Source organism: Acomys russatus, chromosome 14 (assembly GCF_903995435.1).
Source record: "Acomys russatus chromosome 14, mAcoRus1.1, whole genome shotgun sequence".
Classification (NCBI taxonomy): Eukaryota; Metazoa; Chordata; class Mammalia; order Rodentia; family Muridae; genus Acomys; species Acomys russatus.
In genome coordinates this window covers 56,641,913-56,664,018 of record NC_067150.1, presented here as the reverse complement: position 1 = coordinate 56,664,018, position 22,106 = coordinate 56,641,913, and the positions used below count along the sequence as shown (strand labels likewise).

General features: G+C 50.0%; 2 protein-coding genes across 2 annotated transcripts; one reads left to right on the top strand and one right to left on the bottom strand.

Moving 5' to 3' along the window:
* The first annotated feature begins 3,295 nt into the window (after positions 1–3,295).
* Positions 3,296–6,463, top strand: Slc51b (solute carrier family 51 subunit beta). Its single transcript, XM_051156679.1, has 3 exons — positions 3,296–3,451; positions 4,900–4,990; positions 5,994–6,463. Exons 1-3 carry the CDS (start codon positions 3,361–3,363, stop codon positions 6,196–6,198), a joined length of 387 nt encoding a protein of 128 aa, XP_051012636.1. The 5' UTR covers positions 3,296–3,360; the 3' UTR covers positions 6,199–6,463.
* Positions 6,464–7,745: 1,282 nt separating this feature from the next.
* On the bottom strand, positions 7,746–21,796 carry Rasl12 (RAS like family 12). The gene is made up of 5 exons (XM_051156671.1): positions 21,620–21,796; positions 19,167–19,223; positions 11,959–12,032; positions 11,091–11,281; positions 7,746–8,476 (listed from the first exon to the last, which is right to left on the bottom strand). The coding sequence occupies exons 1-5, from the start codon at positions 21,720–21,722 to the stop codon at positions 8,098–8,100; spliced, it is 804 nt and encodes a 267-aa protein (XP_051012628.1). The 5' UTR covers positions 21,723–21,796; the 3' UTR covers positions 7,746–8,097.
* Positions 21,797–22,106: the final 310 nt, after the last annotated feature.

The following is a 22,106-nucleotide window of genomic DNA, read 5'->3' as shown; positions in this document are numbered from 1 at the left end:
CTGTCTCAAAACAAACAAACAAAACAACCCCCCCCAAACAAAAACAAAAAAGTTGTCTTAGTAAAATATTTGTTTTGTGTATCGTCTTCAGTTTTGAAAAGTGGTATGGCATGTCCCCCTTGAGGACAGTTAAGGCCTTTATTACGTTTATTTGGGGTAGAGAGATACATACATGCCATGGCACACATGTAGAGATCAAAGGACAACTTGTAAGAACTGGTTCTTGTCTTCCGCTGTGCAGGGGCCTGGGAATCGAACTTAGTTTAGCTGTCAGGCTTCCTGGCAAGCACCTTGACCAGCTGAGCCAGTTCACTCTACGTGAATTTTCATCACACGTGTTTTGTATCTTGATTAGGTCAATCTACCAAGATGTTCAGCTTATAGCCTACAGGCCACACGCGGTTGAGAGTGGCTACGAATGGGGTCTCACACCAAATTGTAAACTTATTTAAAGCGTAAGGCTTTTAAATATTTTTATTACATAGTAAAGTTCTTGTAGGTGACAAGAACCCGCAGAGCAGTCAGGAGGACCAGCTGCTGGCCAAGGCCTGATCTGCCCAATACAGCATCCACCAGCTGCTTGTGATTAAGCACATGCTACGTGGCTAGTGGGCATGTAAGCCGGGCAGTGGTGGCACACACCTTTCATCCCAGCACTTGGGAGGCAGAGGCAGGTGGATCTCTGTTTGTTCAAGGCCAGCCTGGTCTACACAGGGAGTTCTAGGACAGCCAGAGTTGGTACACAGAGAAACCCTATCTCGCAAAAAAAAAAAAAAAAAAAAAAAAAAGAAAGAAAAGAAAAAAGAAAAAGAAAAAGAAAGATAAGCATGCTATAAGCATAAGTTTATGCCAGTTTCAAAGATGTAAAACACCTCAACAATTTTAAATCAATCACATTAAAATTATACTTTATGTGTACCTTCTTTGATGAAATATGCTGTCAAGATTAACCCCACTGTTTCTTTAAATATTGGTCTAAAAAATCTTAGGTGAAGAAGTAAGGCAGCTCACGGGTGTGAACATGTATAACTGTTTAGGAACATCTAAGGTTTGGTCGATTACAACTTCATCTGCTTTTTTCCCCAGGGACAGAACAGACTCAAGCTAAGGGACTGGGTTAGGGAGTATGGTTCATACTCTTGCCAGCAACAGAAACCAGTTCTGCTCATTATCCCCATCCTACCCCCCCCGCCCCCGCCACTTACTCCCCAAAAGAAAAAGAAGAAACAGTTCTCTGAGCAGCGAGTCCCTGGTAGTGCTTACCAACGCAGCCTGATTGGCCTGCAGCCGGCCTTTCTGGGGCTCTTGCAGCTTCTCGCCCAGTGGCAGGCAGCAGGTGTGCCAATCCCCAGAGGGAGACTAAGATAGGCCGGGCTTGTCATGTGGAGAGACACAGGCCTGTGGTTGGTTACCGCGGAAGGCTCGAGGTGGGTTGAGTGGGATAATTAGGTTAAAAGTGGGGCGGAGTTGCAGGATGGACACAAGCAAGGATGTCAACTGCAAGGGCCCTCCCTGCCCCTCCACCCCCACCCCCGGCACAGCCTGTCCTTGGCACAGCCTCCCGCCCCTTTCCCTGCACGCTATAAATTGTAATAGATTTGAGTTACTCCCTTCTCTGTGGTTCGTTCCTGACTTCCTACTTCTGAGATCACATTCTTATTTTATCTATCTATCTATCTATCTATCTATCTATCTATCTATCTATCTATCTATCTAGGTAGGTAGCTATCATGGTCAAAAGCCCCACAAATCTCACCTCAGAGGGAATAAGAAATGGTTTATCCGGCTAGAGAGATGGTTCAGTGGTTAAGAGCACACTGATTGTTCTTCCAGAGGCTTGGAGTTCAGCTCCCAGCAACCATATCTCACTACATCTATAATATGATCTGATGCCCTCTTCTGGCCTGCAAGTGTAAATGCAGATGGAGCACTTGTATACAGATATTTAAAAAAAAAAAAAAAAAAAAGGCCAGGTGCAGTGATGCATGCCTGTAATCCCAGCACTTGGAAGGCAGAGGCAGATGAATCTCTTTGAGGTCAAGGCCAGCCTGGTCTACAGAGTGAGTCCAAGACAGCCAAGGCTACACTGAGAAGCCCTGTCTCGAAAAACCAAAATAAATAAGTAAATTAATTAATTAAATTAAAGAAAGAAAGAAATGGTTTATCCTGGTGCCAAAAGTGACCATGACCCCTGCAACACAGATTTCAGTTACTCTAAATTCCACTTTCCAAGTGGTAGCAGTTTCATGAAGGGTTACTGTTTTAAGACAGGTTCTCAGCATGGACCCCTGGCTGTCCTGGGCCTTGCTGTGGAGACTGAGCTGGCCTTGAACTCACAGAGATCCTCATGCCTCTGTCTCCCAAGCATCTCATGAACTTTTATAGTAATAGAACAATGAAAATCACAAGTTATAGCCAGGTGTGGTGGCACACGCCTTTAATCCCAGAACTCGGAAGGCAGAGGAGGTCGGATAACTGTGAGTTTGAGGCCAGCCTGGTCTACAAAGTGAGTCTAAGACAGCCAAGACTACATAGAGTAAAAAAAAGAAGAGAGAGAGAGACTCACAAGTCAAGACAATTTTGGGGGGGTGGTTTGAGACAGGGTTTCTCTGTGTAGCCTTGGCTGTCCTGGACTCACTTTGTAGACCAGGCTGGCCTTGAACTCACAGCGATCCGCCTGCCTCCCGAGTACTGGGATTAAAGGCGTGCACCACCACATCCGGGCAAGTCCAGACACTTTTTAAGTATATCTCAGGTAGGCAGGAAAATCTCTTCTGTAGCTCCAGATGCCCTAGGACCACATGCTTAGCCTTCCGGGTGGTAGAAGCTCGGAGTCTGTTTGCACATCCCGAAGGACATAATTGATAGCCACAAAAAAGCTGGGTCATACCTGGAGACGGGTAATGAATGCCTATCAAGGAGGCTAAACACGGCTCAAGACAACTTGGCTCTGTACTTTACCATTCCAACCCTTCCCCTTAGGGGTTCTAGTCAGCCATCAGCTTTGTAAGGTACACTTCTTTCAAGGAACTTTCCTTCTACCTACCTACCAACCGTTTATCATGACAGGGTGACTCCATGTGGCTCATGCTGGCCCTCCATGTTACGCAGGCCTCAAACTAGCCTAGAGATCCTCCTGACTCGATCTCTTGAATACTGTCATTGTGTTCACTGCCACAGTCAGCCTCAGCTCAGGCTCTTTCAGCCCTAAAACTGTGGGCTTTGTGCCTGCTGGTTTGGAGGAGGAGGAAAGGTGTACCAGGGCTGAGACACGCTGCCTGCTGGGAGGCCAGGTGGGCAGCCTGGGCCTCAAGACTTGTCTGTTCGCAGGCCACAGACATCTCGAGTGGGAGCATAGACATGGCCCACAGTGCAGAGGGAGATGCAGCCAGCCCCGAGGTGTCCCAGGAACTGCTGGAAGAAATGATTTCGCTTTTTCGTGCAGAAGATGGTAGGTGATGGTGGGTGGGTGGAGCCGTTCAGTGCTGTCTCTACCCCACCAAGTGACACATTTACTTCAAAAGGGAGTGAGACTGGACATCTCAGGCGGGTTGAGCCAAGCCCAATGACGCACCTTTTTTTCCCTCAGGGTATGGGCCACTCACTCAGCGGTCACTCACCTTTACTACTTATTAAGCTGTACTGTGTGCCAGGAACTGTCCCTAGCACTGTAGTTATAACAGTGAGCAAACACTGTCTCTGCCCACACAGTGTCCATCCTCATAGAGGAGATAGAAAAGAAACCAACAGCTAAGAGTGTAACATGTTCCTGGTGCATAGTATAAAATAAGCAAGCCGGGCCTGGTGGCAACAGGCCCACAGCCCTAGCTGCTCAAGAGGCTCAGCCACAAAGATCACAAGTTCAAGGCCTGTCTGAGCTACACAGCGAGCTGAAGTCCAGCCTGGGCAACTTAGTGAATGAAGCCCCATCTCAGAATTTAACCAGGTTTTTGGCATTTAGCGGTGGAGTGCCTGCCGTGAGCAGAATCCAAACTTGAACCTCAATATGGTGGGGGGTCGGGGTGGGCGTGGGGCTACAAAGCAAGGTAGATAATGTAACTAAGGAAAGACTCACTAATGTGACATCCCAGTGAAGGCTTACAGTGGGGAAATCCTTGCAGGAAGGGAAGGAATTCGCTGCCAGATCATTTGGTGATGAATCGTTGCTGCTGGGGAGGGGGGACGGCTAACAGCTGTGGGCCTGGGCTGGAGAGATGGCTCAGAGGTTAAGAACACTGCCTGTTCTTCCAAGGGCCCTGAGTTCAATTCCCAGCAACCACATGGTGACTCACAACCATCTATCATGAGATCTGATGCCCTCCTCTGACCTGCAGGTGTACATGCAGGCAGAACACTGTATACAAAATAAATAAATAAATCTTAAAAAAAAAAAAAAAAAAAAAAAAGCTATGGGCCCGAGGCCTGCTTCACTTCAAGACAGTTTGCCATGTCCTGAGCGCCCACACCCCAAACTGCCACTTTTGCCTGCTACCTGGGGTATGCAGTCACTGAATCCTGTTAGACTACCACAACCCCCTCCCCCTCTCTTCTCTTCTCCCTCTTTTCCTAAAGGCAGTAGAATTGAAGACTGAAGTTCAAGGTGGCCCGGCCCCTCCTTACCAATCACACCTCCTTCGCCCAGCTATTATCCAAACACGGCTCAGTCTCCCATAGGATCAGGGCTGGTCCAAGGCAGAGACCCTGCCTCCCCTCATCCATCCACCCACTGGTCAGGGAGGTGGCGGGGGGGGAGGGTGTTCGGGGAGTCCCTCCAGAGCAAAGGGTCTTGATGAGAGTCTCCATAGCAGGGGACAAATGACGCTCTGAGACGGGCCTGTGAGTGGGCCGAGTGTCCTGGCCTCTGCCTGAGGGTCTGTCCCTCTGTGTGTCCCTGCTCAGCGGCTCCTTGGAATTATTCCATGCTGGTGCTGGCGGTCCTGGTGGTGGTGGTGAGCATGACCCTCCTGAGGAGGAGCATCCTGGCAAACAGGTGAGGCACTGGTTTGGAATGGGTTTCCCGAGGGAGAAGTGGGGCTTCCTTCTCTAGACAGCAAACGAAGAAGGGGGTCACTTAGTGACATTAGCTCGTCACCTTTCAGTGGCAGTCATGAGAGGACCAAAGCTATAACCAAACAACCCAGGAGCCGAGTCCCCCACTCCCACCCCCTCACTGTCCCCCACCCCGTTACTAGCCCCTAGCCCTGGCCAGCAAGATGGAATGACTCAGAAGGGTGTCACCTTCTAAGTGATCCTGGGCCCTATTACCCTGTCAGAAGGCACCCCTCTCGGCAAACTCAACCAAGAGACAGGGCGGCTGTCCACAGAAGCAGCAGATACAGGTCTGCTAGCCCCCACGCCCCACCCCGTGGGTGAGGCAGATTACCTGGCACTCGGTTCCTTCTACCATGACCAGGGAGTCTAGGAGTCCCTTGAGCAAGCCAGCTTGGAGAAAGGAGATTACTAGAAAGGAATTACTGGAAAGACTGTCAGGTTGAGGACAGAGGCAGTGGGAGGCATGTGCAGGGTTGGGTCTTACACACATGACCAGTGGTGTGGGTAAACATGTTTGGAGAAACAACTGGAGCTTCTAGAACGGGAGATCGAGGGTTAGTTAGGGACTTCTGGCAGCGTCTTCAGGGATAGAGCATGGCAGGTGAGCACCTGAGCTAAGCACGATGACAGCCCTGGGGTCAGGATAGCGTGGGCTGGTGAAATGTCACAGGGCTCAGAATGGGTAGACTTCGACGTATGATGCAGACACGTGCTCCTTTGGCATCCTATGTGGCACGGGCTCGTCTCTAAGAAGAAGGGCATCAGGCAATCAAAGCTTAGGTCCCTGGTGGCCTGGCATTGAGGTAGTAGACGGAAGAGTGGGGGCCACTAGGAACCACTGTCGCTTCTGCACAGAGGATCTCCCCGCAAGTTAACCTTTGGGTCCTGACCCAACCATTCCTGTTCCCCCCGTCGACTGTTTCCTCTCTCTCTCCTCCCAGAAATCGAAAGAAGCAGCCACAAGACAAAGAAGCGCCAGAAGACCTGTGTCCAGACGATCCCCAAACAAAAGAAAACAGCAGCCTGAGCAACCTAAGAGAGACACTGATCTCAGAGAAGCCAGACTTGGCCCCGGGGGACCCTGAGTTGAACGGGAAAGACACAGCACTGGTCTTTCTACCAAACCCTCAGGAATCCGAGAGCTAGGGAGCACTGAGAGGATGCGCTACCCCAGACTGTGATCTGAGCCCAGCTCTGAGGCCTCAAACCCTCAAGTTAGACATTGCCCACTCCCAAGCAGCATAACTTATTTTTAGGAGACACAATAAACAAACTGCAATTAGACGAAAATTCGTTATTTAAAAAAAATTTTTTTTATTAAAATGCTTCTCCAGGTGGGTAGTGGGATTGTGTAGTTGGTTCAAACAGTAGTGTTGTACTAAGCACACACAAGTGGCTTTGCATCAAAAGTGCAAAGTTTAGCCACGTGAGGTGGAAGCCTTTAATTTCAGCACCCAGGAAGGCTGAGGCAGGTGGATCTCTGTGAATTCAACTCCAGCCTGGGTTGCATAGCGAGCTCCAGGAGAGCCAGAGCTACATAATAGAGAGAACTTGTTAAAAAAAAAAAAAGGAGGTATAAAGTTCAGCTGTCTTGTTGGCCAGGGTTTGTTTGCACAAGCTCTTGAGTAGTTCATAGCCACCCTCTGACCTCAGCTTCCCCAGCTATAGAACTGACCAGAAGACCGTGTTAACGATATTTTCAGTCCAAACTGCTGGCTGGGAGCCAAAAGAGCTGGCCTCCTAGACTAGGGTGCCCAGCCAGCCCTTCTAATGCCCCTCTCCTGAGCCTGCTCACCCAAAGTTTGTGGTAAACAGTAAGAAACAGCTAGCCGGGTGTGGTAGCACACACCTTTAATCCCAGTACTCTGGAGGCAACGGCAGGCGGATAGCTGTGAGTTCAAGGCCAGCCTGGTCTACAAAGCAAGTCCAGGACAGCCAAGGTTACACAGAGAAACCATGTCTCAAAAAAACTAGAAAAAACAAAAAACAAAACAAAACAACAACAAAAAAAAGGAAAGAAACAGCTGTAACCCCTGCCTGCGACAGCCCTCTCACATCTGAGCCTTGGTAAAACACCAAATAGTTCATGTAAAAGTCTGCATTATCAGCCCCAAATGCTTTGGGATCCATCTTATCAGTGTGGGCTTTGAACAATCCCATTGCTGAGGGCCCTAGGTCCAACCAAACCAGATCACACCTACCTAAGTGGGCAGGCCAACGGTGGCCACCAGAGCGTGTCTGATCCCCCCAGCTGAGGACTCCCTGACGACTGTCCCTGGGTAGAATGACTTTCTGCAGCCTTAGTCCTTATGGTCAGGAGGAGTGATCCTGGGGGGGTGTCTACTAACAAAGTGGTCACAGAGTCCCCCAAATGCTGTTGGAAAAACAGCTCCCTAGCCTGGACAACCCACAGCCCCTCTCTGCACCCTTCACTGAGAGTGATGAGATGCTCCCATCCAGATTTCTTTGTCCTATCCAAGCTTTCACATAGGAATTTTTAAGCTACCTTTTTCTTTGATAAACTGTAGGGTTTGTAGCCCTAGGCTTTGGAGAGGTTAGAAGACATAGGAGGCACCAGCTTTGGGCCTCTGAACAGCTGCCCTACCTCTTCCCACCACCAGGTGACAGTAAGACCTCAGGGCCAACCACCCTGTAGCCCCTCACAAGCCTTCACAAAGACAAAGCTTCTTTGAACATCGCCTGTGGCTGGCCTGGCACTGGCTGGAGCAGGGGAGAGTCATGACACAGGATATGCACAGCAGTTCCCTTCTGCTTGCAGCTCACTCCGGGTCTCCTGTCTGTAACAGGGGCAGCTTCCTTCCCTTCAGGGTGGTGACTACAGAGGTTACCTTGAAGGGACCAGGAGCAGCATCCCTACCTGTGCCCCTGGCTCGCTCACACAGTGAGCACGTGGATGCTGGGGGTGACCCCGCTAGGTGCTGTCTTCCAGAGGTTAAGGGCCACTGGGTTCATCAGAGGGCAAACCAGGCCCTGCCCTGCAGCACCCAAGCATCGGCCACACCTAAGGTTCCCGCAGAAGGGTCATCAGAAGATCTTGAAGCCCTTCAGCAGGGTCAAGGTGGGTGCCTTGCGCTTGCTTTGGGCGCGGGAGGATTTCACAGTGACCAACTTGGCCTGGGCCACAGTGGGCATCTCCTTCAGGCTGATAGTGGAAAGAGTGTTGAAAGTACAGCTGGCCAGCCCATGCCGGGCTGTGAGCGGGGCCTGGTGGGCCAGGGCTTTCTCTTCAGAGATGAACAGCGGCCGGGACAAGGGGTTCTTCTCCAGCTCCCGCCGTCGTACCTCACGCACCGCCTCGTGGAAGACGTGCTGCACATGCTCAAAGTCCAGGCAGGCAGAGACTTCAAAAAACAGGCATCCGAACCTGCCTGCCAAAGCTGCACCCTCAGCCTTGGTGACCTGCCTGGTGAAGAAGCAGGGCGAGGCAGTCAGGAGAAAGTCCTTCCAAATCAGGCAGGGAAGGTCCCATACCATCTCCCCACCCAGTGGTCTGGACCCATCTTCACCCTCTGAAACTGTTTGCTCATCAGTACTACAGGATAATGACTCGGGCCTCTGATAGGGCCTGTTAGGACTAGTTAAAACAATTTGCATGGAGTGCTTAGCTTAGTACCCGGCACAGACTCAGCCCTTGATTACCAAAGCTGGAATTTAGGAATGACTATGAGGAAAAGAGAAAAGCTGAGCCAAATTCTCCCATGCTAGACCCTGTCTCTGACCAGATGAAGAAGACTATTACCCGCCTCCTCAGGAAATGGCTACCCTCGGCCCTGACATGAGGGACTAATACTCCTGAAGAGCAATAGTTTGCAGTGAAGAGGTGGTACCCCTTAGATTACTTAGGAAGCATGTGACAGGCAGACTCTCGGGGCTCATAGGTGATTTGTCTGCGTGTCCAGGCTGAGGGCCAGCAGAGAACGGTGATGAAGGTACCATGTCACAGAGTTCAGAGGGACGGAACAGTGGGCGCACTCGCTCCTGTTTGGCTCCATCTGCCTCCTGTGGTGACTGGATAGATATTTGCAAGTGGAAGGTCCAAAGGGGCTTCTGATGGGAAGCCATGACAATGGAGGTGGGGAAAAGTGACTCTTGTTCTGAAGAGATGAGGGCCTGGGACTCCCCGGGTCTTGAGGTCAAGGCTGCACGCTGAATCCTGGTCGCCACCACTCATTGGCAAGCTGCCCCAGGCCACCATACCTTAGGACCATGGCACAGCCCAAGATGGGAGGAGACACTGAGGTAAGAAGTAGTGGTGAGGAAGTTTCTGGGCCAAGGCCGATTTGGCAGGAGCAAGGGGATGGGAGGCCTAGTGTGCTGCTGAACCCTAATCTATTAGTGAAAAGGAAGCTGGTAAGTCGTCATGGGAACAGGGCTGGCTGCTTCATCCAGGCCCTGGGTTCCTGGCCACTCGCTTGCACACCATTTTTTTAAACAATCTCTTTGGTAAACCCTGGGGTCAAAACAATATTCTGAGCCGGGCATGGTGGCGCACGCCTTTAATTTCAGCACTTGGGAGGCAGAGACAGGCAGATTGCTGTGAGTTCGAGGCCAGCTTGGTCAACATAGGGAGTCCAGGACAGCCAAGGCTTGTCTCAAAAAAGCAAGCCAAACCAAAAACCAAAAACCAATCAACAACCAACCAAAAAAAAAAAACAAAACAAAAAACCCAAAAAACAAACAAACAAACAAAAAACAATATTCTATAGTCCCCCAGGTTTTGAGGCAGTTCAAAAACCACCTCCGGTGACTTACCCAGTGTACAACTTCCCTTACCCCCGCCCCAGGATGCAATTTTTCTTGGGCTGAAGCTTGGACCACCCATGAAGAAGGCCCCATACCACCAAGGTTACTTTTAGGGAAACCACACCTCTCTTCTGCCTCTGCCTGTGTAGCTCCGTTATTAAAAAAAAAAAAAAAAAAAAAAAAAAAAAAAAAAAACCACATCAGTGACCCGGCCTCTGGGGCCTGGGAGAGTTGAGAACAGAAAGGGACAAGTGGAAGGTGCCACACCTAGCAGGTGTGCTGGCCACATGGGACAGTGTCCACACTGGAGAGTTTCAGTGGGATTGCTCAAGTGTTCGCCTCCGTGTCAAGGGCCTTAGGGCCAGGCGGGTGACTGGCATGTATGGAGAGGGTGGGGGTAGAAACCACAGGGAGTGCCAGGGCCTGTGGTCAGCTGCAAAGAACAAGCCCCACCTCAAAGCATTCCACGCCTAAGTCCTCTAAAACTTTGTGCCAGCCAAGCAAAATACGGCTGCAGTGTTCTGTGGTGATCTGCCCTCTGGCCCCGTCTGTGACCTCTGGTTCAAATCCAGCCCTTCCTAAGAGAGGCCTGCCTTCAGCAGCCATCTGTGGCAACAAGCCTGGGGGGGCTATGCCTGAACAAGGGAGGGGCTGGTTGGACCACAGCAGACACCTGATCCAAGGAGCAAATTAGACCCTCTTCTTGGGCCTGGAGTTCTACGGGCACTGACTGACTTCAGCTGCTGGGAGGGTGACACAGCCTCAGGCAAGGCTGATATAAGGGACCATGGAGACATCTGAAAGGAGGGGGTGCCTCATTTTTGCCTCATGAGGGCCCAGCCCATGTCCTAAGTGGTGTGGATATCTTTCTTTTCCTGTTATTGGCTGCCTAGAAGACAGACTCCCAGTGCACTCTCCCAGCACAGTCCCTTTACCCAAAGTTGAGGGCACTGGGTACCAGGCACCAGGCACCAGACACTGGGCATTGCTGCTGTTCTTTCTTTTCTTTTCTTTTTTTTTTTTAAAGATTTATTTATTTACTATACAGTGCTCTGCCTACTTGTACCCCTGCAGGCCAGAAGAGGGCATCATATCACATTTTAAATAGTTGTGAGCCACCATGTGGTTGCTGGGAATTGAACTCAGGACCTCTGGAAGAGCAGTCAGTGTTCTTAACCGCTGAGCCATCTCTCCAACCTCAACTGCTGCTCTTCTCAGCAGCAGTAATCCCCAGGGATGTCACTCTGCATCCAGATGCAGATGCCTGCACTCACCTATACTGGGCCATGTCCAGCTTGTTGCCCAGCAGCAGGGCAGGGTAGCCACGTTGTGTCTCCTTGGCATGCAAGGCCAGCAGCTCCAGGTAGCTGTTGCTGCCCTCGAAACTCTGGCGACTGTCGATACTATATACCACCAGGAAGGCGTGGGCCCAGTTCAGGTAGCGCTCGCAGTTCTTGGGGGTGTCCTGGAGTGACAGAGAGGAAGCTAACTCAGAGGCAGAAGAACTTGTGGGGGGGGGGGGGAGGCAGGGGGGGGGGAAGGCCTTCACCTGGGCTGCCCTTCCCATTTCCCGAGTCTTTGTATACTGTTCCCCAGCAGATCTGTTTTCAAAGGAGTGCTTCAGTGTCGATTTGGCTTGGTGTGAAAGAGACATTGTCTCATGAACTCCCTCCCACCACCCAGTCAGAGACTTGGGAGACCTTGGCCCCTTGGGCACCGAGTCAAAGATTCTGGCATGGCCCTCCAAGGACCTGCAGTCCCTGGGTTCTGCTGCCTTCAGGTCAGGTGCATACTGCCCCCTTGGCCTCTGAGGCTTGACTCCAGCAGTGAGTAGAGAGGACACGAAGAGGTATGTTGAGGAGGCTTGAGCTGACAGGCTCCCAGCAGGGGTGTTTGTATACATAGCCTTGCCCCCACTTCTTCTCAGAAAGCCTGACAGCTTAGGATATCTGATGTCAGCATCAAACCTTCTCACTGAGCAAATGAAAGACTCAGGCTCAGGAGAGTCAGAGCCCCATTTGGGGCCACACAGCAAACTGGAGCTTAAGGGGGTCCGGAGTCACTTGCGAGATCAGGACTTGGGGGGCCTGCACTGATTGTCTGACCTCTCTGGGAGACTGAGGGAGTAGGGGATGATGTTACCAGGTCTGCAGTGTCCATAACCCTCAGGTGGACAGGCTGGTGATCAACAGTCTCCTCGGAGCTGTAGGTGTCCTCTGCAATACAGATCGTCAGCTAGGTCAGAGGCATAGCAGGCCAACTCAATAAATTACAAGGTCAATGTCTCAGCTTCCTCCTGCGTTGGACTTCAGTGTAGCCTTGACTGTCCCTTGGGAGCTGCCACTAAGCCACTGCCCTCTTCGTTTGTCAGGCTTGAAGCATCAGAGGTCACTAAGTACCATGGCCCCGGGAAGCAAGCTGTTTCTGAACCCATGTGCAAAGTCTGTGATGTGAAGCGTGTGGCCCAGCAGCTGAAACTTGGTGCTTCCCCCAGGAGCCCCAATTTTCCCCACTCTTGTTTCCTCCCACAGGGAATCCCCAAAGATGACTTCTTCCCCCAGTAGAAGACATGGGAAAAGAGAAACTTACGGTGTGATGGAGAGAGGGCGGCCAGACCTCACTAAGACATTCCAAAGTTTTACAAGTCATCCTTATCAAACAGACAAGGTGATGGAGGTTGCAAGCTAACCTCAGGGAATCGGGGAGAAAGCTCAATAGGGAGGACTGATTGCTATAAAAGTACAAAGACCTGAGTTCAAATCCCCAGCACCCACATAAAAAGCCAGTCATAGGTGCTTACATGCCTGTAACCCCAGCCTATGGGGCTGAGACAGGAGGATCACTGCTGTCTGTCAGCTTCTGCCTGGAGACCGTGTCTCCAAGAAGTAAAGTAGAAAGTGACAGAACAAGATGCCTGATGGCTCTCCTGGCCTCTGTGCGTGAGCACACCACACACACACACACACACACACACACACACACACATATTGCACCCTTGCCCAAAAGCCAACTTCAGCTACATTTCAACTACCTGATTTAGCCAGGTCACTTCAACCCTCAGGGGGTGATTCTTCCTTTTAAAATGGAAATAATATGATAACTTGAGCTAACAGCTTTCGTTTCTTTTCTTTTTTTCTTCAGACATCATTTCTCTATGGAGCCCTGGCTATCCTGGAACTTGCTCTGTAGACCAGGCTGGCCTCGAACTCACAGCGATCCGCCTGCCTCTGCCTCCTGAGTGCTGGAATTAAAGGTGTCCGCCACCTCTTCCCAGCAGAGCCAAGAAGAGTTTTCAAGCCTTCACTCTGCTTGGCTTGCCCCTGAGATAGAACATTTAACAGCCCTGCCAGGACTGTGGAAAGACTACTTAGGACACCAGGCTTGGGGCCTGACCCATAACAAATATCTAGAAATGGCAGTGAGGAATGCGAAGGACCTCCGAAGCTAACAGGACAGGCCCACACTCCCAGGTAATTTTTTTCCTCCTTTTGTTTTTATTTATTTGAGTATGTGTTGTATGTATGAATACATGTTCATGTGTGCATGTACGTGTGGAGGTCAGCGTTTGACAGCCAATGTCTTCTTCAGCCTATTTCCACTTTACTAATTTTTTTGTTTTGCTTTGTTTTTGTTTTTCAAGACAGGACTTTTCTGTGTAGCCCTGGCTGGCCTCGAACTCACAGAGATCCACCCACCTCTGCCTCCCTAAGTACTGGGATTAGAGGTGTGTGCCACCATGTCTGGCACCACTGTAAAGAGGTTTTTATATTAATTTTTATTTATGTGTATGTGTGTATCTGTGTGTGCGCACGCGTGCACGTGCCCATGTGCCATATGTGTCTTGGTGCCCACGGAGGCCAGAGAGAGCATTGAATTCTCTGGAACTAGAGTTTATAGGCAGTAGTGAGCATCCGATATGGATGCTAGAAACAGGACTTGGGGCCTCTGAAGGAACAGCAAGCACTCTCAACCACTGAGTCCCCTCTCTAGCTCCACCCCTCCACCTCACTTTTTGAGGCACTGTCTTTCACTGAACACGAAGCTCATCAATTCTGACCGGCTGGCCAACCATTAAGCGTTAGGCATCCACCTGCCTCAGCTTCCCCAGAGGCACATGCCACCAAACCTAGCCCTTTACATGGATGCTGGGGTTCTGAACGCAGGCCCCCATGCTTGTATGACAGCGGCTTTACCGGCTGGGTTATACCTGTAGCCCTCACACCCACTTCTTTTATCAAGAACTAATTTCAAACTCCAATACACGTTACAAACTAACACAGTTCCTCCGTGCTCCCCACCCAGTTTCCCTCCATGTTAACACCTTGTACAACCCACAGTTCAATCGCCAAACCAGGAAACTGATGTTGGCTCTGTACTATGCACTAAATTATTGACCTTATTTGGATTTCACCAGTTTGTTTTTGGGTTTTTTTTTTTTTTTTTTTTTTTTTTTTCTTTTTTTAGTTCTTATGACTTTAAGCCCAAGAAATCTGAACGTGGCCAGGCATAGAGAAACCATCACTGGCATGTTGACGGTTGCTTCTCTCACTCCCTGCCTTCTCTGTGCTGCTGGCACATGCATGGGAGTACACTCAGTCCCCACCTTTCCCTGAGTGACCCCTGTAAGCAGAACTGAGGTGTTCTCTGCCTTCCTGGCTGTGGCCATGGTGAGAACAGCACCCCTCGCCTCCTTGAATGTAGTCACACACTTCTCTCTGAGGGCTGCTGGCAGCCAAGCAGGCCTGGACACCTGCCAGATCCACTAACATCCAACATGAGTCACAGACAGCTCTTCGTCCCCAGCCTGCTTTGGGGACTTGGATAAATGGCTGCTCTTATCCAAAGAAGAAGAAGAAGAAGGAGGGGGAAAAAAAAGAATGGAAAATATGCCCCAAACGTTTAACTATATTTGGCCCAAGAGGAGCTGTTGCTGGATGCCTGCATTATGTTCATACTTTGTGTTTTTCTGCCCAAGTTGTCTTTTGGGCACTCCCTCCAAGCAGGCTGAGTCCTGCCCAGCCTAGTGGCAAGCGTTATTCTAACCCAAGTCTTCCTGGGACTCTCTTTACCCAAGATCCTCTGCCAGATTCTCTGATGGCTCCACTGTAGACCGATGACAAGGCCGATCTTGGAGGCTTGCAGGAGGATTGCAGGGTCAAGTCCTGTCTGGGCTACAGAATGAGTTCAAGGCGAGCCTTTGAAATGTTTCGAAGCCTTAAAACGGGGAGGCGGGTGTGGGGATGTGGGGTGTATGAGAGGATGGTGGTGGAGAGATGGCGCAGAGGTTAGGAGCACTGACTGCTCCTCCAGAGGTCCTGAGTTCAGTTCACAGCAACCACATGGTGGCTCACGACCATCTATAAGGTGATCTGGTGCCCTCTTCTGGCTGCTTCCCCACTCTGACTCCTTTGCCCCTTGACTAATGATAGATCTGCTCATCCTCCAACTATGTCTACCCTGAAGCATCCTAGTCAGTTGGAATTCTAGCACAGACATGCAAGTTGGATGAAGCCTCAGGTCATCAGGTGATGGCCTCAGGAGCTAGAGTGTCAGCTTCTCACCCAGGCATCAGTGGCATAGAGCCTACTTTTTGATGCCCTTAAAATATTAATTATAGCCGGGCGGCGGCATACGCCTTTAATCCCAGCACTTGGGAGGCAGAGGCAGGTGGATCATTGTGAGTTCAAGGCCAGCCTGGTCTACAAAGCAAGTCCAGGACAGTCAAGGCTAACACAGAGAAACCCTGTCTTGAAAAAGAAAACAAAATAAAAATAGTAATTTGATAAAAGGCACCAAAGGAAAAAAAAAAAAAAAAAAAAAAAAAAAAAGGCACCAAGGAAGTTCTGTAAGATTGCACAACAGGGCCGGGCATGGTGGCACATGTCTTTAATCCCAGTGCTTGGGAGGCAGAGGCAGGTAGATCTCTGTGATTTCGAGGCCAGCCTGGTCTACAGGGTGAGTCCAGGACAGCCAGGGCTCCACAGAGAAACCCTGTCTCGAAAAACCAAAAACCAAAAAAAAAAAAAAAAAAAAAAGAAAAAAAAAAAAAAAAAAAAAAAAGAAAAAGAAAAGTTTGCATATTAGGTGGCATTTCAGAGGCTTGGAGTATCCATGTCCTTGCGGGAACAGGATGGAGGCAAATGAGGGAAGAAGCTGACATTGTCCCCTGGAGGAGCTGGGCAAGAATACATCCTGGAGCCCCTTGCCCACCCTGGCAGAGGTCAGGCAAGGTCCTTCTATCCAGAGTCTCTAGCTCCTAGCAGCTCCAGTCACAGCCCACAATAAGACATAACTCCCACACAGACTACCCAGTCCCATTGTCCACATGGGGAAACTGAGGTGCAGAGAGTCCAGTGCCCCCCACCCTCCCCTTCTGGACCCATAAACTGCAGCTCACAAGAAGTGAATGGACTTTTCCTTCCTTTTTTTTTTTAAATTTATTTTTTGGTTTTTCGAGACAAGGTTTCTCTGTGGAGCCTTGGCTGACCTGGACTCGCTTTGTAGACCAGGCTGGCCTCCAACTCACAGTGATCCTCCTGCGTCTGCCTCCCGAGCGCTGGGATTAAAGGTGTGTGCCAGCAGCTCCCGGTTGACTTTTCCTTCCTTTGAACCTGAGGACTCTCTGCGATTTTAGGAGAGTCACTGAGTCCTCTCTGCCTCAGGTTCTTTCTTAGAAAGTGAAGGTGGGAGGCTGGAGAGACGGCTCAAAGGCTAAGAGCACTGGCTGCTCTTTCAAAGGTCATGAATTCAATTCCCAGCAACCACATGGTGGCTCACAACTATCTATAATGAGATCTGGCGCCCTCTTCTGGCATGCAGGTGTTACATGCAGGCAGAACACTGTATATATAACATAAATAAATAAATCTTAAAAAAAGAAAGAAAGAAAATGAAGATGATTTTATATATTTTTTTTCCCCCAAGACAGGGTTTCTCTGTGTAAACCTGGAACTCACTCTGATAACAGTTCTTTGAAAAAGAATAAAAAAAAAAAAATCCAATCCCACAGGCCAGACCATCTAAGTTACAGCTAATATCACACAGCAAACTGAAAATGGGGAGGTCAACCCACCTCAAAGCGCCCTAACACGTGCTCAGGCCCCTGGGACACCCTGGAAAAGGCCCAAGAGCTGTTTTAGCCACTTATGCCTGAGGCATCCCTCCCCCACTTCTATGTCCAGACTCCCCTCCACAGGAGAGGCTTGGGCCTTACAGTCTAGCCTAGCAGGGTGTCTGAACTAGGGGCAGCTACCTTCCAGCTAACAGGGTCTCGGGAGAATGAGAGGCCAATATGTTTAGCCAATGTGGTTAAACATTATAGGCTGCTGCCCCCCTACCTCAGACAGTCTGACACATATTCCATCATCAGATCAGAATTCCAAAAATTGGTCAGTCAGGAAGCTCAAACCACTACTGTACTGGAACCATCTGGTGGGATCCTGTGGAATGGTGTGGATGGAAAGCAGGAAAGAAGAGATGATAGAAGTAGATGGCCAGAAAAGAAAATACAGGGGCTGGTGCTGTGGAGTATTTGCCTAGAAAGCACAAAGCCCTGAGTTCCAACCTCAACATAGAGTAAAGCAGGCACGGTGGCAGACACCTATAATTCCAGCACGAAAGAGGTGGGTGCAGGAGGATCAGAAGTTCGAGGTCATCCTTGGCCACATGAACAGTTTAAAGGCTAGCTTGGGCTACATGATAACCAGTCTCAGACTAAACAAACATAGTAGCTGTAGTTCTGAGCACTCTCTTCCTCCTCGATATTCCAATCTAGACGAACTGCCAGCCTGCTGTGGGCAGTGCTGCACAACAGGGTCATCCTGTGCCCCAGAGTCCTGTGCATCCTTTGGGGAGCTCTCGGGGTCCCACCAACACTTTATTTGATTTTATGGGTTTGGTTTTGTTTGGGGGGGGTTTGGACAGGGTCTCTCTGTGTAGTCCTGGCTGTCCTGGAACTCACTCTGTAGACCAGGCTGGCCTTGAACTCACAGAGATCCACCTGCCTCTGCCTCCCGAGTGCTGGGATTAAAGGCGTGCGCCACCACCACTACTAGGATTTATTTTATTTTAACGAATGGGAAAACAACTCAACATCGCTTTCAAAAAGCTAAGCTCATCCAGGCGCCTTGCTGCTCTCAATGGACAGTTTATAAATAAAAATGTTGTAAACATGAGCTAGAAATGACGTTGATATTAATCAGATTCTAATTTTGCTTGTCTTGGGTAGTAGAGTCCCACGTAAGAGTTTATTTTAGGGGACAATCCTTCCGTTAAAAATAAGTTTCACGGGCTGGGGTTGGGGTGGGGGGCGGTGGCGCAAGCCTTTAATCCCAGCACTTGGGAGGCAGAGGAAGGTGGATCTCCGTGAGTTCGAGGCCAGCATGGACTACAGAGGGAGTTCCAGGACAGCCAGAGCTGTTATACACAGAAACCATGTCTCGAAAAACAAAAACAATAATAAGCTTCACAACACATATCTGATCCATGCAAGGGACTCTTGGCAGCATGCATGGAGAAGCCACCGAACACAGGCCTCACATGCATCATGCCTCAATCCTCCCAGAAGGTCCCTGATAGAACTATGCCTAATGCTCCTTTGGCCAAGGAAGAAATGGTGGCTCAGAGAGGTTAAGTAACTGTCTCAAAGTTACCCAGGCAATAAATGTCAGAGCCAGCTTTCAAACTTAGCTTTACACAGCTAAGGTTAGCGGGGGAAGGACAAATGGCTCAGTCCTGAGCACTCTCTTGCAGAGGACCCAGGTTCCATTCCCAGCACCCACATGGTGGTTCACAATCATCTGTCACTCTAGTTCCAGGGGATCAAATGCCTTCTTCTGAACTCCACACGCATCAGGCACACACATGGTGCAAAAAAATATATATGCAGCAAAACACTCACACACATAAAACAAGATAAATGAAAAAAATTTAAAACAAAACAAATGTTTCCTGGTTCAAAGAATGTTGGGCACCAATGGACAATCCCTTAAATAGCACGTCTGGTTGTCCCAGGGAGAACACTTAGTGAACATTCTGAATAACTGTGCCTATTTGGATGTGGACATTTTTCTATTTAAGAAAAAAGAAAGAAAGAAAGAAAGAAAAAAACATTCTTCTAAAGTCTCATTGCACCGTATATTTTAGGGCAAACAGTCTCAGGTCTTTAAGCTGGACCCCCCCCCCCCCACCCTACCTCCAGTTGTTTGGTGTGTACCGAGTCAGCCTGGTGATTTCTCCCTTTTACCCGAAGATCTAAAGTGCTCAGGGCCCACCCATGGTCAGGTTCTGGGGGTGGAGGGAGGAGATCCAGGTGGAGCCCTGGCAGCAGGAAGGGAGCAGTGGCTTCTTACCTAAATTGGGGTCATATTCGCTGATAAACCTCTTGGTGAGAAACTTCACAGTCAGGGCTGCAAGAAAAAAGAGGTAGGCTCAGGCCCCTGCTGGCTGCGCAGCCAGCCCCCAAGCCACTGTCCCTCTCACTTTAAGGAGTCCTAACTGTCCTCTGCAGCCAGCCCCCAAGCCACTGTCCCTCTCACTTTAAGGAGGCCTAACTGACCTCTGTGGTCTCTGGCTGACTCCAAGCTTGGCTCTCCAAGGGCCCCAGGCTATAGAGGAATTGGCTCAGAAGGCGCAGGAATGGGGTGCCAAGCCCCACTAATTGCATGCACTCTGGGCTTATTTTCTAAAAATTACTATGAGCAAGAAAGGCAGCATGAGGCGTGTCTAAGGGGAGTCTGTGAACAACCAAATGCAGGATTAGCAGCCTACATCGAGTTATCCTGAGGCCTGGTGAGACCTCAACTCAAGGGACATGTCTCCCACCGAGGACAAGTGACACTGATTTTTAGCATGGGGCATTTATTCCAGCTTTGGCTACAGGCCAGAGACAGGAAGCCAGTGATTCTCAACCTGTAAGTTCTCAAGCTGTTTGACTTTTGTGGAAGTCAAACAACCCTTTCCCAGGGGTCCCCCTGAGACCGTCAGAAAACCCAGATATTTACATTACAATGCATAGCAATAGCAACATTACAGTTATGAAGTAGCAACAAATAACACTTTATGGTTGGAGGTCACCACAATGTGAGGGACTGTATTCAAGTGTCGAAACATTAGGAAGGTTGAGAACCACTACAGTAAGTGAAGAATGGACTGACTACTGCTGAGGAGGTCTGAGCCCCCCACCTTAGCCCCCCACCTCCACCTCCCACCACCTTGAGAGCACGAGCTTTCCAGGCAATGTCCAGGACAGATTGTGTCCCAAGAAAACACACTCTAGTTTGAATCCTCTACACCTTGGGCTTTGGCTCTCCGTGGGATTTCCACACCCCTCTGCAGGGGTAGCTCTTAAGAACGTAAGACTTGGAAAAAGTAGTTCTTTCTCCCTTGTAGAGTGCACTAACAGGATTGCTTCTGTTCGGAGCTCAGCCACATAAAGGCAAGGATCAGGCAAACGTATTATGCTGGGTGCTTGATGGGATTAAAAATAAACGTAGGATTCTTCTTGAAGGATTCCTAACACAGCCAATTTGCAAACTACTAGCCCAGAAATATGTATTTCGAACTTTCTGGTGCTGAGGATGTAGCCTAGTTGGTAGACTGCTTGCCGACCATGTGTGACAGACAGCCTGGGTCCCATCCCTGGCATTACAGGAGCCAGGGATAGTGGTACACATTTGTACGACCAGCACTTAGAAGGTGGAGGCAGGAGAATCAGGAATACAAGGTCACCCTTGGCTTCATTGCAAGGTCCAGGCCAGCCTGGGCTACATGAGACTGCATCAAAAATATTTATTTCTTCACCTAGGTAGTAACTAGCTAATGTATGGTAGGGACTAAATCACTGGAAACAGGCTGGTTTTCAGAGGAAAACCATGTCCTGGGTCCCCCTTCTGAGCTAGGGCTGCTGGCTTCAAACCCAAAACACTTTCTCCGGGGATCTCAGAGAACCAAGGAGAAGGAAAGCCACAGTTCACAGGCCACAGTGGCCATTTACTGCCAGCTGTAACTGGGCAGCCAGAGGAGCCCCTCTGGCCACCAATCTTCAGCTGTCTGGGTCTTTGAGTGTCAGATGGCAGGACAAATATCCCTTTTGGGGTCTCTGTGATGGCTTTTGGAAGTGATGAAGGTTCAGGGTCGACAGAAATTATCTCAGTGGTAGTCCAAGATCCAAGGACAAGTCCCTGGCACCTGGGACCATAGTCTCACCTTTCCAGAAAGTCAAGAGGGGTCTGGCTTGAAACAAATACATTTGATAAAAGAAAATAGTCTGTTTCAGAGTTCCATGGGTTGGCAGTGGGGGAGCGGACCAAGCCTGAGAAATTCTAATCTCTCCTGACTTCTAACAAGTCTCTTGGAGGAGGTGGTGAGGGGGAGGAGAGGCCAGAGCAAGGAGTAGCAAGGACATCACTAAATTCAAAGGGGACCCAGGGCTGGAGACCAGTGCCAAACAGGTCTCTTTAGTGTCAGTTGATAAAACTTGGCTCCTGGTCCCAGGGATGAAGATGAGTGGAGGACCTAAGAGAAATACAAAGAGAGAAAGTTTTGTAGGGGGAAGGCAGGAGTCACAGGCGCAGAGAACAGAGGCAGAGAAAAGCCAGACAAACTGCTGAGGATAGATGTAAGCGACGGAGAAGCTGAGAACAAAGCAGCAAGACTAGAGTGGGGGCTTGCAACAGAGAAACTGAGGTAAAAAACAAAGTCAAAGGGACTCACCCAACCTCGGGGGTGGGGTGGGGTGAGCAAGTAAGTCTCTGGTAGCTGGTGGGTGAAGCTGCCCCCATCCTTCGCGCCCCGCGCCACTCACCCGACTTGCCCGCTCCGCGGCGCCCCAGGATGGCTAAGTTGACTTCGAGGGGCACGCTGTGCGGCCCACTGCCAGCTCGGGGTTTGCCGAACACCGATGACATGGCGAAGCTGCAGAAGGCCACGCCGGTCTCCCGGTTGATGGGCTGCAAGCTGCACGCCCTCAGTCACCCTCGGTCCAACCCATCGGTGTCCGCCCCGCTGGAGGAGAGGCGTGGACGGGGCGTGGCCTCCGCGCTCCAAACACCTTTTTTAAACAGCAGCTGAGCCCTGGCTAGAGCATCCTGCAACTAGGATTACCCTCCCGGCCTCCCTGCTGGTCTCTTTGCCGCTTTTGCTTTAGACTATAGCCAGCTCAACCTCAGCACTCTACTTCTGTCTTTTGCGTGGGCAACTCCAAGTAGCATCACTGCAGAACTCTGACTCCTGGGACAAAGGATTTGTGCCCCTTGCCAAGACTCATGGTCCAGTCAGATGTAGGAAGCTGC

Bases quoted from the DNA above. Each gene is read 5' to 3' on its own strand.
- Slc51b (XM_051156679.1), top strand. From the start codon at position 3,361: ATGGCCCACAGTGCAGAGGGAGATGCAGCCAGCCCCGAGGTGTCCCAG. The intron at 3,452-4,899 runs GTAGGTGATGGT...GTCCCTGCTCAG, and splicing joins GCTTTTTCGTGCAGAAGATG to CGGCTCCTTGGAATTATTCC. The intron at 4,991-5,993 runs GTGAGGCACTGG...CTCTCCTCCCAG, and splicing joins AGGAGCATCCTGGCAAACAG to AAATCGAAAGAAGCAGCCAC.
- Rasl12 (XM_051156671.1), bottom strand. From the start codon at position 21,722: ATGTCATCGGTGTTCGGCAAACCCCGAGCTGGCAGTGGGCCGCACAGC. The intron at 12,033-19,166 runs GTAAGAAGCCAC...TCTGTATTGCAG, and splicing joins CGAATATGACCCCAATTTAG to AGGACACCTACAGCTCCGAG. The intron at 8,477-11,090 runs GTGAGTGCAGGC...CTTCTTCACCAG, and splicing joins CTGGACATGGCCCAGTATAG to GCAGGTCACCAAGGCTGAGG.